The sequence below is a fragment of the Dasypus novemcinctus genome, chromosome 2 (genome assembly GCF_030445035.2).
Source record: "Dasypus novemcinctus isolate mDasNov1 chromosome 2, mDasNov1.1.hap2, whole genome shotgun sequence".
NCBI classification, from domain to species: Eukaryota; Metazoa; Chordata; class Mammalia; order Cingulata; family Dasypodidae; genus Dasypus; species Dasypus novemcinctus.
In genome coordinates, this window is record NC_080674.1 from 67,064,199 (window position 1) to 67,081,951 (window position 17,753).

Here is a 17,753-nt window from a genome sequence, read left to right on the forward strand (position 1 = left end):
CAGATAGAGCATCTGCCTACCATATAGGAGGTCCAAGGGTTCGATACGCAGGGCCTCCTGGCTCATGTGGTAAGCTGGTCCATGCACAGAGATGCTGCATGCAAGGAGTGCTGGCCCATGCAAGGGTGCCCTGGCGTAAGGCTGCCCCCACAGTGCCCCCTGTGCAAGGAGAGCTGCCCCACACAAAATCGCAGCCCATCCAGGACTGATGCCCCACACACGGAGAGCTGACGCAGCAAGATGACACAACAAAAAAAGAGATACAGATCCCCGATGCCGCCTGATAAGAAAGAATGGGATAATCACATGACAAGATGGTGGCTGAGTGAGCTTGCCTTGCCGTCTCTCCTGGGAAGAGGCAGCTGGGCACCGCTGGAGGTTCTCCGGGACCAGGCTTTTTCAGGATTTTTTCAGGGCAGGAAGTGTCTGGACATCGATTTGGTGGGAAGGTAACGGAAAGGACTGGTCTATAAGATATAAATTGGGACTTTTCAGGAGGGGGAGGCAAGATGGCGGCTGAGTGAACTTCCCGGTTACTACCTCCTGGGGGGAATTGGCTGGGAGGCGTCGGAGACTCTTTCGGACCGGCTGTTTCGGGATTTTTCCTGGTCCGGAGGTGTCTGGACATTGATTTGGAGGGAAGGTAACAGAGAGGATCCATCTGTGAAATATACACGGAGATCCCAGCTAGTGTGGAGGATTCCCTCCTTGGGTAGGTGGAGCCGAGGCAGCTAGCACCGCGCGGAGCCCCGGCGGGCGGCGGCCAGGGTAGCCGAGTCCGGCCAAGCCCGGCTGAGCCGCGGCGGGCGGAGGGGCGGAGCCCAGCTGAGCTCGGCCGAGCCCAGCCGTGCCGCGCCGGGCAGCGAGCGGGAGAGCCGAGCCGCGCTGCGCCGCGCAGGGCGGGGGGTGGGAAAGCCGAGCCTAGCCGAGCCCAGCCGAGCCGCGGCGGGCGGCAGGCGGGGGACCGGAGCCCGGCTGAGCCCAGCCGAGCCTGGCGGCGGGGTTTCTGTTCTTTGGTTTTTTTTTTTTTTATTTTATTTTTATTTTTTATTTTTTGTTGCTGTTGTTGTTCTTGTTGTTCTTTTTTTTTTTTTTTTTCAATCCTCTCTTTCTTGTCCCCAATATTCTTCTTATACTATTTTACCTTAACAATACAATAGGTCCTACAGGAAATACCTCACATTTGCTGGGTTTCCTCACCCTCCACTGCCTCATTTCTCTGTGAATAGATTTAGCCTATCTACACTATCCCCTTTCCCCTACAACTTGATATCCTCCACCATCTGCTATCTCTCCTATATTCCATCTCCCTTTCTTTGATCCACAAAATGTCTAACTCTTAATTTCTAATACCTTTGTTTAGTTTTCCATCTGGTATTCGTCCCTGAAACTATTACCTTTCTTTTCTCTTTCCCTCTCTCACGAAAACAATAGCCTCTTAGTACGTACCACATTGCTCCCATATTCAGTCGTCTACCTCATTATAGGTACTTTCCTACTACTATAACTCTACACAATTTACATGATCTAACCTCCATCCTCCCAGAACTCATATTGTTGCTTTGTAAACATATATCACCAATACTACTTCACACTTTTTCGTTCCTTACACAATTGACTTTCCCCAGCACTAATACTTTCCTTTAAAGTGAGTTTAACTAGCAATAAGAAATTGGAATAAGAAGAACAAAGTGACAAAGAGAAGATATAACACTTACGCAAAAACAACAGCTAATTAATCTCCAAGACTAGACAAAGAAGCTAAGGAACTGATTAAACCCGTCAAGAAAAAATGTTGACACGACAGCAACAAAAATCTACAAACCAAACCAGTAATCAGGAAAACATGGCTGAATCCAATCAACAAACTGAAAATCAGGAAGGGGGGCAGGACTTCGCACAAGCAATGAAAGATCTCTGAACATTTATCACTGACAAATTTGATGAAGTAATGAAAGAGGTTAACAGCGTGAAGACAACACTTGGAGGGGAAATTGCAGACATGCGCAAAAAAATAACAGATATGATGGAAATGAACACCACAATTCAAGAAATCAAAAATACACTTGCAGCAAATATCAGCAGACTAGAAGAGGCAGAGCAGAGAATTAGTGATGTGGAAGACAGTGCATTGGAAATCAAACAGATAGTAGAAGTGGTCAATAAAAAGGTAGAAAAAATCCACATAGGACTTAGGGACCTGAATGATAACGCAAAACGCTCAAACATACGTATTATAGGCATTCCAGAAGGAGAAGAGAAGGGAAAGGGGTCAGAAGGAGTGTTGCAGGAAATAATGAATGAAAACTTCCCAAATCTACTGAAAGAGACAGATGTACATATCCAAGAAGCACAGCGCACTCCACTGGTCAAAAACCCCAACAGGCCCACCCCAAGACATATACTTGTCAAATTATCCAATGCTCAAGACAAAGAAAAAATTCTAAAAGCAGCAAGAGAAAAGAAAACCATCACATACAAGGGAAACTCCATAAGATTAAGTGCTGATTTCTCATCTGAAAGGATGGAGGCAAGAAGGCAGTGGTATGATATAGTCAAGGTACTAAAGGAAAAAAATTTCCAACCAAGAATACTCTATCCAGCTAAACTAGCATTCAAAAATGATGGAGAGTTCAAAATATTCACAGATAAACAGAAACTGAAAGAGTATATCAACAAGAAACCTCCCCTTCAAGAAATTCTTAAGGGAGTTCTGCAGGAAGAAAGGAAAAAACAGGACAGTCAGAGATGGAGGAGAGTGTAAAAGCAACAAGAAAGACAAAAATAGAAGGGGAAAATAAAATAATACAAACAAAATATAACAAACACAAATCCAACCAAAATATGGCTACCATAAATAACTCTCTAAACGTAATAACACTGAATGTCAATGGATTAAACTCACCTATCAAAACATTCAGACTGGGACACTGGATAAGGAAATACGACCCATCTATATGCTGCCTACAAGAGACACATCTTAGACCCAGAGACTCATGGAGGTTGAAAGTGAATGGCTGGAAAACAATCATACAAGCAAACAACAACCAAAAAAAGGCAGGAGTAGCTATATTAATATCAGACAAAATAGACTTTAAATGCGAAACAATTGTGAGAGACAAAGAAGGATACTATATTTTAGTGAAAGGGACAATTTGTCAAGAAGATCGAACAATCATAAATATTTATGCTCCTAACAAGGGCGCCTCTAAATATGTGAGGCAAACGCTGGAAAAACTAAGTGAAAGAATAGATGCATCTACAATTATAGTGGGGGATTTTAATACACCACTATCAACTCTGGACAGAACATCTCAAAAGAGAATCACTAAAGAAACAAAACATTTGAACAGTATATTAGAAGAGCTGGATCTAATAGACATATATAGATCATTACACCCAAACACAGCAGGATATACATTTTTCTCAAACGCACATGGAACATTCTCCAAGATTGACCATATGCTAGGCCACAAAGAAAGGCTTAATGAATTCAGAAAGATCGAAATCATATAAAACAATATCTCTGACCACAGTGGAGTCAAGCTGGAAATTTGAAAGGGACAGAGACCCAGAATTCACACGACAATTTGGAAATTAAACAGCACACTCTTAGAAAAACAGTGGGTCAAAGAGGAAATCTCAAAAGAAATCAATGACTACCTTGAAAGAAATGATAATGATAACACAACATACCAAAATTTATGGGATGCAGCAAAAGCGGTACTGAGAGGGAAATTTATAGCCATAAATTCATATATCAAAAAAGAAGAAAGAGCAGAAATTGAAGAATTAACTGCACATTTGAAGGAATTAGAAAAACAACAACAAAGTAACCCAATAGGAAGAAGAAGGAAGGAAATAACAAAGATAAGAGCAGAACTAAATGAAATAGAAAATAAGAAAGCACTTGAAAAAATAAACAAGACCAAGAGCTGGTTTTTTGAGAAGATCAACAAAATTGACAAACCTTTAGCGAGACTAACAAAGAAAAAAAGAGAAAAGATGCAAATACACAAAATAAGAAATGAGAAAGGTGATATCACCACTGACCCCACAGAAATAAAGACTATCATAAGAGGATACTTTGAAAAACTATATTCCAACAAAAATGACAATTTAGAGGAAATGGACAAATTCCTAGAAATACATAAGTAGCCCATACTGACGAAAGAAGAAATTGATGATCTTAACAAACCAATCACAAGCAAAGAGATAGAATCAGTTATTAAAAATCTCCCAACTAAGAAGAGCCCAGGGCCAGACGGCTTCACAGGTGAATTCTACAAAACATTCCGGAAAGAGCTAACACCAATCCTGTTGAAACTATTCCAAAAAATCGAAACAGAAGGAACACTGCCTAATTCCTTCTATGATGCCAACATTACCCTAGTACCAAAGCCAAACAAAGACATCACAAGAAAGGAAAATTACAGACCAATTTCTCTAATGAACCTAGACGCAAAAATACTTAACAAAGTACTTGCTAATCGTATTCAACAACACATTAAACGAATTATACACCATGACCAAGTGGGATTTATTCCAGGTATGCAAGGATGGTTCAACGTAAGAAAACCAATCAATGTAATACACCATATAAACAGATTGAGAGAAAAAAACCACATGATTATATCTATAGATGCAGAAAAGGCATTTGACAAAATACAGCACCCCTTCCTGATAAAAACACTCCAAAAGATCGGAATACAAGGAAACTTTTTGAACATGATAAAGAGTATATATGAAAAACCTAAAGCCAACATTGTTTACAATGGCGAAATTCTGAAATCCTTCCCTCTAAAATCAGGAACAAGGCAAGGATGCCCATTGTATCCGCTCCTATTTAACATTGTCTTGGAAGTACTGGCTCGAGCAATGAGACAAGAACCAGATATAAAAGGCATTCAAATTGGAAGGGAAGAAGTCAAAATTTCATTATTTGCAGATGACATGATCCTATATATAGAAAACCCTGAGAGATCTACAACAAAGTTCCTAGAACTCATAAATGAGTTTAGCAAAGTCGCAGGTTATAAGATCAATGCGCAAAAATCAGTAGCATTTCTCTACACCAATAATGAGCAAGATCAGGAGGAAATCAAGAAACAAATACCATTCACAATAGTAAATAAAAAAATCAAATACTTAGGAATAAATTTAACTAAAGAGGTAAAAAACTTATACATTGAGAACTATACAAGCTTGTTCAAGGAAATCAAAGAAGACCTAAATAAATGGAAGAATATTCCCTGTTCATGGATAGGAAGACTGAATATTATTAAGATGTCTATCCTACCAAAACTGATCTACACATTCAATGCAATCCCAATAAAAATCAACACAGCCTTCTTTAAGGAACTAGAAAAACTAACTACGAAATTTATTTGGAATAAAAAGAGGCCCCGAATAGCCAAAGACATATTGAAAAAGAAAAACGAAATAGGAGGAATCACACTTCCTGACTTCAAAACATACTACAAAGCTACAGTAGTGAAAACAGCATGGTACTGGCATAAGGAGAGACACACAGACCAATGGAATCAAATTGAAAGTTCAGATATAGAACCTCATGTATACAGCCATATAATATTCGATAAAGCCACCAAACCCTCACAACTGGGAGAGAATGGCCTATTCAACAAATGGTGCCTGGAGAACTGGATAGCTATATGTAGAAAAATGAAAGAGGATTACCATCTCACACCTTATACAAAGATCAACTCAAGATGGATCAAAGACCTAAATATAAGAGCCAAGACCATAAAGAGGGAAACGGACTTTGGCCCAGTGGTTAGGGCGTCCGTCTACCATATGGGAGGTCCGCGGTTCAAACCCCGGGCCTCCTTGACCCGTGTGGAGCTGGCCATGCGCAGTGCTGATGCGCGCAAGGAGTGCCGTGCCACGCAAGGGTGTCCCCGCGTGGGGGAGCCCCACGCGCAAGGAGTGCGCCCGTGAGGAAAGCCGCCCAGAGTGAAAAGAAAGAGCAGCCTGCCCAGGAATGGCGCCGCCCACACTTCCCGTGCCGCTGACGACAAGAGAAGCGGACAAAGAAACAAGACGCAGCAAATAGACACCAAGAACAGACAACCAGGGGAGGGGGGGAAATTAAATAAATAAATAAATATTTAAAAAAAAAAAAAAAAAAGACCATAAAGACCTTAGAAAGCAGTGTAGGGAAACATCTACAGGACCTTGTAATAGGAAATGGCTTCATGAATATCACACCAAAAGCACGAGCAGCAAAAGAACAAATAGATAAATGGGACTACCTCAAAATTAAAGCCTTCTGCACCTCAAAGGAGTTTGTCAAGAAAGTAAAAAGGGAACCCACACAATGGGAGAAAATATTTGGCAACCATATATCTGATAAGAGACTTATAACTTGCATATATAAAGAACTCATAGATCTCGAAAACAAAAAGATAAACAACCCATTTAAAAAATGGGAAAAAGATTTAAACAGACACTTCTCCAAAGAAGAAATACAAATGGCTAAAAAGCACATGAAAAAATGCTCCAAATCCCTAGCTATCAGGGAAATGCAAATCAAAACTACAATGAGATACCATCTTACTCCCATAAGATTGGCAGCCATGAAAAAAACAGTAGAATACAAATGCTGGAGAGGATGTGAAGAAAGGGGAACACTCATCCATTGCTGGTGGGAATGCAGAAGGATCCAACCATTCTGGAGGACAGTTTGGCAGTTTCTCAAAAAATTATCCATAGATTTGCCATATGACCCAGCAATACCACTGCTGGGTATATACCCATCAGATCTGAAAACAAGGACACAAACCGATATATGTACACCAATGTTCATAGCAGCATTGTTCACCATTGCCAAAAGTTGGAATCAATCCAAAAGTCCATCAACAGATGAGTGGATCAATAAAATATGGTATATACACACAATGGAATACTACTCAGCTGTAAGAACCAATACACTACAATCGCACGTGATAACATGGATGAACCTTGAGAATCTTATGTTGAGTGAAGCAACCCAGGCATTGAAGGACAAATACTATATGACCTCAATGATATGAAATAAGTTAACTGCCTCAGAGAGCTAGAGTCTGGAAAAGTGGCTTACTGGAAATCGGGGGGTGGAGGAAGGCTGTGAGTTAATGTCTGTAGGGGTGGAATCTGTGATGAGCTGGGGGTAAGTATGAGCACAAAGAAGGGACAAAATGGGGGAAAGGGGTTACCTTCGGGTGGGGTTTTCTGGGTTCAAGGGGGGCTGGGGATGGGAAGAGGGGTAATATGGTCCAAGAAATAGGTGGGAGGGGCAACATACAAACATGGGAGAGTGCCAGAAGTTCATTGAGAACTAAATGTTGAGTAAAACGTATCAAAGTATAAGTAGGAGGGTTACCTGGTTAGGACGCTCAGGGGGTATGGTCTGATGTAGGACGGACTCCGGAGGGAATAGCTGAAGGCTCATTTTGCCAAGGTGGGTTCTACCATTGGGTGGGGTGGACCCATATCCTGGGGAAGACTAATGCCGTCGAATAGAGAGAACTGTATCTCTCGTGAGAAAGGACGGCTCCCAGGGCATTAGATTGGCAGGCATTGTGGGCCCTAAGGGGAGGGGAAAATGGACGTGCAATGGATGGAACAAAGGTAAATAAGGTGGCAAAAGAGGAGTTATGTGAGAGTACACGAGGATGAATATACAACAGCTAATATTACACCAAAAACATATAGGGGACGACAGACTAATAATGAAAACCATAAGACAAAACATAGGATAACTAAAAAATTTAGAAAACTGTACAACCTAAAGTATGGACCACATAGTAAGCACAAATGTTACCTTGTTTGAAAACTATAGTTTCGGAATCTGTACATCAGTTTCAGGAAATACGATATGAATAAGTTAAAAGATTATTGCTGTGGAAGGGAAAAGGTTTTATGGTGGATCTGGGGAAATACTGTATATTGTATATATGAATTTTGGTGATCTAAGACTCTTCTGAAGCTGACATTATGTTGGGATTCACTTTACGGGAAGTTCTGGATCACAGAGTGGTTCAACAATGGCAGCGGAGGAATACTGATATGGGATGTTATTGACAGGATATATATGGTTGACAGGGAGTTATACAGGGCATATGCCCAGGGTATATGGTAATGTCTATATATACTCATAGTGGAAACAATTAAAAACAACAGCTGGGGGGGTACTGGGCTCCTGGCCGGGGGGTCACTGTTGTGGGCCCTGGGAGAGCAGCGGCAATCCTCCAGGTGCAACGGCAAGAACCAGGAAGGAAGGGGGGCCCAACAGTGGGCTCTTGATACTAATGGCTACACTTTTGAGCCTATGCACCTGCAATAAGAACAAGGCCTAGAGTAGCATTGTGCCTGGGGGTTTCCTCCTGACAGCCTTCATGTTACTCAAATGTGGCCACTCTCACAGCCAAACTCAGCGTGTAGATGTGATGCATTCCCCCCAGCGTGGGACACGACACCCGGGGATGAGCCTCCCTGGCACCGAGGGATCACTACCACATACCAGCTGAAGAAGCAACTAGAAAATGACCTTGAATTAAAGATTCAATGCGGAACAGCAGAATATACCTGTCTACATATAATAACATGACTTCGGGAAGCGGTTTGACCTAATGTAAGGGGGAAATGGAAAGGAGAAATGAGATTATAAGGCTGTGAGTCTCTAAAAAAGAGTCTGGAGGTTGTCAGAAGGAATACCCCTATGTACAACTGAACAGAGTCTAAGAGACAGATAAGGTAGATACAACCCCAGGTATTGGTTCTTTTGAGGGATAAAGAGACCCACGGGTTCTATGGTCATGGCAGAAGGGGTTCACTGCCATGACAGATGGCCCTTCTTTGGAGCTGGTGTTTCTGCGTGATGGAAATGGACTCAGAGGGGATCTCTTTTCACAAGACTTGCATGCTACTTTATGGGAATTGTAGTTGGTGCTGGGTTTAAGATATATGTAGGGGATTTGAATCTCTGGACTGATAATATGACACCCAAGCCCAGAGCCTCAACAGACTTCAGCTCCTACACTTTGACTTATTGGACTTACTCCACTCAGCTAACATGGAGTTGAAGAAGGTCAATCACCACAACATGGAGCCTAGAGTGTCTACAAATAGAAGCGGGAAGAGTGCATCCAGTACCCATGTGCAATCTAAGTCCTCACTTGACATAGGTGTGCAATGGACACAACCAATCCAATGTCCACAGAGAAAATGTGGAATGGGTGTGGGAACGGTAGCCATGGGGGCTGCTGGGTGTGGGGAACGGGAGGAAGAGATGAGATGTGGAGGCGTTTTCGGGACGTGGAGTTGTCCTGGATAGTACTTCACGGACAATTACGGGACACTGTAGATCCCCCCAGGGCCCACTGGATGGAACGTGAGAGAGTCTGGGCTATGATGTGGACCATTGACTATGGGGTGCAGTGATGCTCAGAGATGAACTTACCAGGTGCAATGGATGTATCACGATGATGGGAGAGAGTGTTGCTGTGGGGGGAGTGGGGGGGCGGGGGCGGTGGGGTTGAATGGGACCTCATATATTTTTTTTAATGTAATTTAAAATAATAATAATAAATAAATATTAAAAAAAAAAGAAAAAAAGAAACAATGTGGGGAGGGGGGCCTTGAAATAAATAAATCTTTTTAAAAAATAAAAATAAAATAAAAGAAGTACATGGATAAAATTGTTTAGGAAGAGAATGAAAAACGATAGTCTAAATTGTTCCTTGAAGAATTCCAATAACTGGGGCAGAGGATATGGTACAAAAGGACTAAGGAGGGAAGAAGGTCACTCAAAGAGAAAGAAGATAGAGTGGGGAGGAGAAAGGGAAAGGGAGACAGATACTAAAAAAGAGAGTACAATCCATATAGAACACCAATGTAGACACATATACATATGATACAAAGAAACTTAGGTTTTTATAATAGAAAAATATCTAGTTGAATGTTGGGGATTAAATCATGTGCCTCACAAAAGTGTGTTCAAGTTTTAATCACATTCTTGCAGGTGTGAACTGATTTTGCAAACAGAACCTTTGAAGATGTTATTATTAGTTAAGGTGTAGACTCATTTGTGACTAGCATCTGTGAAGATCTTATTTAGATGTGGCCAAATTGGATCAGGGTGGGCCTTAATCCATATGGATGAAGTCCTAATAAGCAAAAGAATTTGGACACAGCATAGAGTAGAAGCCAGAAGTTGGTAGAAGTTAGAAGTCAGCAGAAGGCAAAATTAGAAATGAGAGAAACATACTGAAGAGAGAGAGATCGCTATGTGACAGGATTGCCAGAATGCCACAGACTCGGGAGAAGGCAAGCCCCAGCCATACCCTAATGTCAGACTTCTAGTTTCCAAAATTATGAAACAAATTCTGTTGTTTAAGCCAGCCCATTGTGTGGTATTTTTCATAGAAGCCCTGGCAAACTGAGACACTGGTTACTACAACCATAAATTTTTAAGTCATCTTGTATTTTCCAACCAAAGGCAAAAATACAGTTGGCTTCTACAGTTGGATAATTCAAGAGGCAACATGCAATCTATAAGCCCGTTATCTCAATATCTAAAATTAAATAACTTTTAATTTTAAAAAGTTAATGAAATAATTAATGAAAGAAACAATAGTTTTTATTGATCCAAAGGCAGTAGATGATTAATAGGATGGCTTTGATAAGGTCTATATAATCAAGACTATTATCACCTAATGTGATACATATATGTTCATCTATAATAAAATAATAAAATAAGCATAATATGGGGTGGCCTCCTAATATCAATGGAATTTACCCAATTTCTAGGAGGTCAAATGGATCTTGTAATTCTTGTGATGACTGAATTGATTTGCAATTAAATCTGTGTACAAAAACACAAACCTAAAAATAAGAATCTTACTTTCAGGAGTTTCTTTCTGCCATTGACTGAGTTCAGCAGTCAAACATTTTGCTTGCATAATTAATAGTGATAGCTACAAAAAAAGAATAAAACAAAGTCATTTCTCCAAAATATTCATAGCTATTCATACTTCAAAATGTAGACATTCATAACACTTTAATGCTCATTCCTAAATAAATTATAGCCATTTAAATGATAAAAATCTATCACTCAAGATGGAATTATTTTATACTACACTAATTAAACTGCCTGTTAAACCAGTGATTTAGTATTAAAAATGATAAATTCTACTTCACTACTCAACTTATAAGAATGTAATACATTTAAATTTTTTTGTTAAATGTTTCTTTAAATTAAAAAAACATGTTATTTCTTATCAATAATTTTTAGATAAATTTACTTTTAAAATGTCCTTTTTCCTCTCAATGATCTTTCAGAAAGATTTTAAGTTTTTAGCTGAGCAGCTAAAAATAATACATATATAGAGATGATTATAAAGTGAGAAAAATTCTACAAGTTACACATAAAAACCAGTTTTACTATACTATAGTTTGCACATTGTGTGTCATTTAGCTAAAGATTAAATGAGTATGTTTTTAATATAAGGTAAATCTAGTCATTCCAATTTTTATAACTGCAAATCTGTCTTGTAAATTTTTTACTGATTAGACCATCAGACTAAAGTCCATTTACACTTAAAATTAAATTTCGGAACATTTTTCTCTTCTATATATGATTCTTATTGATACCCACAGATCAAAATTTCACACTTGAAAAACGCAGTGGGTATTGCTGCACTATTTTTTAAAAAGAAGATTTTTTTTTATTTTTTAAAAGATACTTAGATTACATAAATGTTACACAGAAAATATAGGGATTCCCATATGTTCCACTCCCCACACCTCCCACACCTTCGCACATAAACAACATCCTTCATTAGTGTGGCACATTCATTGCCACATTCAATTGATAAACCCATCCTGGAACTTTGCCACTGAGCATGGACCATAGTTCACATTGTAGTTTACACTCTCTCCCACACAATTCTGCATGTTATGGGAAGATATAAATGGCCTAAATCTGTTGTTGCAGTGTTATTCGGGGCAATTACCGATTCCCAAAAGAGCCCCCCATATTACAACTGTTTTTCGTCTCCCTGTTTCCAAGAGCCTCCAGCTTGCTGCACTATTCACACCAAAAAGCCACTATTAGTGTTATTTCTAATGCACAGCAGCTCAAAGATCTCTACTCTTTATCATAAAATTGCCTGTTAAAAAAAGTCAGAAAGATAAAAAACAAACGAACTAAAGTGTCTTTGAAAGATTTATTTAATTATGTAAAAAGCATTTATTGGCATTTAAAGACCTTTACTCCAGGAGTTTACTTTTCAGCAATGTAGAAACCATTTCCCAAGAAAATCAGAAGATAGGCTGCTACTGTTTAATGCTTTTCTAAATATGGTATTCAGTTTTATCCTATATAAAAAGCTCTGTATTTATTGAAGGAGTAAAAATTTTTTATGGACATAAAAAAGGGCTAAATTCTTTATCACCAATTTTTTAGATTAAAAATGAGGTTTTCCCCCTTCTCTCTCTCTTTGACTATCATTATACTCAAGGTTATTTTATTTTTTCATACGGTAATAATTAATTAAAGCTATTTTTCCTTTTGATACTCAAATCTCAACAAATTTGGACTGCAGGAGAGCCTTCAAATTGGTTCCTGTGTTTCTGACATGGCCCCAACAGTTTTGGAGAACTTTCATTGATATCACTTGTAAATTGACTTTATTCTTAGGATTATCACATAAGGGTTATTACATTTTTACAAGGTCAAATATATCTAACTTTTCTTTTATATAAAGTCTAGATTTCTACAGTTGGCTAAGATGTTTTCCCCTGTTTCTAGATTGTACGTATAGTCTCAGCTTTTCTTACAAGATTTTTCTGAAAATCCATCTGGAATTTTAGTTGTAAGAAGTGAAAACAAAGGTCAAATTTTATTTTCTTCCAGACTGATATCTAGTACCAATATCATTAAAATATTCATCCTTTCCCCACAGAATTGAACTATAATCTGTTATATTTTAAATTCTTAAACTATTCCATTGACACATTTATCTACTCCTTATCAATTTCATAGTGCTTTGATAATCATAGAGGATATCTTAATCCTTATTTTAAGCCTAGAGTAAAATCATTTAAGATTCTAGACAAATAGCAAGATCTGTGGCTTCTATTAGTCTTTGTTCTAATTTTTAACACAGAATAATAGCAGCAACCAGCAATTCACTCAACTGTCAAAAATATATAAAACTGTTAAAAGACTAAAAAAGAAAGAAAATGCTCTTATTTATTTACAAGAGCTTGTTTCAAAAAGTTTTTACAATATTTCTAACTCTTAAATCATAAAGAGTATGGAATTTTCCAAACAACTGAGCATATAAGCATTAATAAAGCTATTTACTTTGGAAAAATATAAACATAAATTTCTTATTCAAAGCATAATGAAGTCCACTTACCTATTTTCAGGAAGGAAAAAAAAATCATACCTGAGCATTTGATTCAGTGAGTGTCTCAGTTCCAACAAGTGATAATTGATTCTGACACTTGATTTTAAAAGTAAAGAAAAACAAGTCACACACTCAGACAATTCCCCTGTCCTTTTATACCAATGTAACACATCTCTAAAACAATATATAAATATTTGATGTAAGAGAAGAGTTTGTTTAAATTCCTCACTTTCTAAGTAAGAATTAGGAAGGAAGCCAAACAGTCCCCATGGTGAATACATCCAACAAGAGAAGAGGATATTGATACAGAATAAAGAAATGAGCATGAGGAAATAAGGAAAAGGAAAAAATAACTTAATATCTATGGTGAACTAGAAACTAGATAAAAGAAAATTGAGAGGTAAGATAATAAGAGGAAAAATGATATACAAAAATAACGAAAAGATAGGTAAGGAAAGTGGATGTGGCTCAAGCAGTTGGGTGCCCACCTACCACATGTGAGGTCCTGGGTTTGGTTCCCGGTACCTCCTAAAAAAGATGAGCAAGACAATGAGCTGATGTGATGGGCTGGTGCGACAAGCTGACGCAACAAGATAACACAATGAGATGACTTGGCACAATGAAGAAATACAATGAGAGACACAACAAGCAGAGAGCAGAGATGGCTCAAGTGATTTGGGACCTCCCTCCCACATGGGAGGGCCCAGGTTCAGTTACCTGTGCTTCCTAAAATAACGACAAGCACACAACAAACATACACAGAGACAGACAGCAAGCACAAAAACAACGAGGAGCAGGGAGAGAAATAAAAAAATTTTTTTTAAAAAGATAAAATAAGAAATTTAAAAAATGATAGCTAAGACCGTAAGAAAATGGTCTTCAGGAGCTCCACTGGCACAATTGGGTAGCGCGCAGTAATTATAAGAAAATAAAGTCTTCAGGAGATATTTTTTTCTGTGCTATTAATAAAAAAGCCAATCTGCTAAGTGACTGTATTTGAGAGGTAAAAATAGAGGTAATTTTATTTTACTTGTGCTTTTACTAGTTTCAGTAGTTTTCTATAAAAAATTTTTGAAATTATTTTTAAATCCAAATTTCTATACTAAAAAAAATCAAAAGAAAAAAATGGATTATGTTATCTTGGAAATACAATGATACAAAGTAGCAAGTATTTACATGAATCTACATTTTGTAATTTTTTATTGTAGCAACATATATATAACATAAAATTTGCCATTTTACCCATTTGTAAAATTCAGTGGCATTATTGACTTTTACACTGTTGTGCTAACATCAACATCTTCCATTACTAAAACTTTTCATCACCCAAAACAAATTCTTTAACCTTTAAGCAATATCTCCCCATTTTTCCTCACCACAGCCCTGGGCAACCTTTAATCTACTTTCTGTCTCTTTGAATGTGCTTATTCTAGACATTTCATATAAATGGAATCGTATAATATTTATCCTTTCATGTCTTGCTTATTTAACTTAGCATTATTTTTTCAAGGTTCATCCATGTTGTAGCATGGATCAGAGCTTCATTCCTTTTAATAGTTGAAAAGCATTCTATTCTTTATACATAACATATTTTGTTCATATATCTATCTGTCAATAGATAGACACTGGCTTGTTTTCTCATTTTGGCTATTCTGAATAATGTTGCTATGAAAACTGGTTAAAACATATTTTTTAAAAAGAAAAAACCCACTAATCTGTCTTAATCTGAAACTTTATTGGAAAGAATAAGATGCTAAAAATGTCTATGGCCTGTAACATACATTATACTACTTTAAGTACAACGAATTTTACCAACATAATGTTGAGTTCAAAATCAGTTCTATTTCACTGATTCCGAAAATGTATATACATTTCAAATTTGAATTTTCTACATTGATTCATGTTTTCACCCAAACTCCACCAATGTGTTCTTCCTATATCTATTTTCTCTAAAAGAATAACCCCACAAACTACCCAATATCCCAAATATGGAATCTAGAACTATCCATGAAAACTTCCTCCCATATCACATTAATTTCCAAGTCATCTTGGTACTACCTCCTAATAGCTCTTGAATTCTTCTATTTATCGGCAATTACAGCATTTATGCCTTCATCATTTCTTACCAGAACCTCCTAAATGCTCTGCGTATAGTCCCACCCTTTTCCATTACATTTTCTTCAAAGCCACCCAAAGTAATCTCCCTAAAATGTGTACCTGATCATGTCACTTTCATGATTATGATCATTTTGTGGCTCCCCACAGTACACACTCAGCAAAAATCCTTCACATTGTTGTCCCTGCTTCTCTCTCCAGTCTCCTCAAGTCCTCTTCTCCTAATTTATATTAGCCATATTATTTTACTTAGAGTTCTCTAAAATTCCCAATCTTTACATATTTTATTCTTTTTGCTTTGTATACCTCCCTGACTTTCACAGGCTAACTCATATTCATCTTTTATATATGAATTGTTATTAACTCTTTTAGAAAGTTAGCCTTGACCCTTCAATCTAGGTTTGGTACCTCTCTCAGTAGTCTTTGAACCTCTACCACAATTCTTACAAAATATGTAAAACATAATATAAAGCCTATTGCCTCTGTAAGATGATAATCTCCTTGAGAACAGAGATTGTTGTAATTTTTACTCTATGTCTCATCTAGTACAGTTTCTTGAATGAAAGCTTATAGGTCCAGCTTAAAAAAAAAAAGAAAAGATTATACGTCCAAACACTATATAAATATTTTAATGGGTTTGGGAGTTAGCAACATTATTTTTTCCTATGTCTAACTATGATTGAAATTGATTTAAATCTTATATTTACTAATTGATATATTGCTTTCAACTCTTGATACTTACTTCCTCCATCTCTTTCCACATTTCTTCACATCCTTTAATAAGCTCTTCTTCAGCATTTGTAACATTTTCCACATCTGTAGTACTATCTGGATCTAGATCTTGCTGATTGACTGACATGTGATTTGTGATTTTCTTAGCCTTATGTAAAGAAAAATCAAGTAAACAATATTATCCATTCAACAATATTTGTTGAACACCTATTGCCTACCAAACACTCACCTATGAGTAAGGAATTTAAGTTAACAAAAGGGACAAAAATCTCTCCTACTTTGGAGCTTACATTCTAGTTAAGACAGGAAATAGTCCAAAATAATTTTGAAATATGTACTTTAACACATCAAATGACATATACAGTCCATGGGAAAAAATAAGGCAGGGAAGAAACAGGGATTGCTAAGGAAGGGGCAATGCAATTTTAAATAACGTGGTCAGATGAAATCATTGAGAAGTTGACAATTAAGCAAAGATATGAAAGAGATAAGAAAGTGAGTCATGGGAGATATCTAGGGTAAGAGGCTCAAGAGGGAACTATAGGGAAACAGACTTTGGCCCAGTGGTTAGGGCGTCCGTCTACCACATGGGAGGTCCGCGGTTCAAGCCCCGAGCCTCCTTGACCCGTGTGGAGCTGGCCCATGCGCAGTGCTGATGCGCGCAAGGAGTGCAGTGCCACACAGGGGTGTCCCCCGCGTAGGGGAGCCCCACGCGCAAGGAGTGCACCCATAAGGAGAGCCGCCCAGCGTGAAGGAGGGAGCAGCCTGCCGAGGAATGGTGCCGCCCACACTTCCCGTGCCACTGACGACAACAGAAGTGGACAAAGAAACAAGACGCAGCAAAAAGACACAGAAAACAGACGACCGGGGGAGGGGAGGGGAATTAAATAAATAAAAATAAATCTTTAAAAAAAAAAAAAAAAAAAAAAAAAGAGGGAACTATAAGAGCAAAGCCCTTGAGACTGGAGTAGGCATGGTGGGTTCTAGAGCAGTAAAGAGGCAGTATGACTGGAGCAGGGTAAGTAAGGCTGAGAGTAGTAGCCGATAAGAACAGAGATAAAATAGTGGTGAGATCTCTTTGGCTCTGTAAACCATTTTAAGGACTAAGTTTTTAGTCTGAGTGAGACGATAAGTAATTAGTTTTGAGCAGAGGAATGACATGATTTGAATTATATTTTATGAGTATAGCTCATTAAGTACACTCAGTAAGCACAGGAACAGAAAAACCAGTTGTAAAGCTATTATAATAGCAGTAACAATGACTCGAGTAAGATGTGAACCAGGATGATGTTGCTAGAGGTAGCACAAAATGTCTAATTCTGGATGTGTATTCAAGATGGAGTCAACATGATCTGCTAACATACTACATACAGTGTTAAAGAAAGAGCAGAGTTAAGGATTACTAAAAACATTTGGGCTTAAGTGATTGGAAAGATGGGGATGCCAATTACCCGTCAATTACTGAGATGGGTAAGATGGTGGAAGAAACTG

The 17,753-nt window shown here is 38.1% G+C and overlaps 1 protein-coding gene across 4 annotated transcripts in view; it reads right to left on the minus strand.

The window, feature by feature from the left end:
* CENPK (centromere protein K) overlaps positions 1-17,753 on the minus strand; it is a 64,023-nt gene that overhangs the window by 37,269 nt on the left and 9,001 nt on the right. For all 4 annotated transcript variants that reach the window (XM_004465575.4, XM_004465574.4, XM_012527933.4 and 1 more), the window contains exons 2-4: positions 16,273-16,410; positions 13,455-13,511; positions 10,904-10,976 (exon numbers count right to left, since the gene is read on the minus strand). In XM_004465575.4, coding sequence (XP_004465632.1) covers positions 10,904-10,976; positions 13,455-13,511; positions 16,273-16,389 — 247 coding nt within the window. In that variant the 5' untranslated portion in view covers positions 16,390-16,410. The remainder of the gene's footprint in view (positions 1-10,903; positions 10,977-13,454; positions 13,512-16,272; positions 16,411-17,753) is intronic.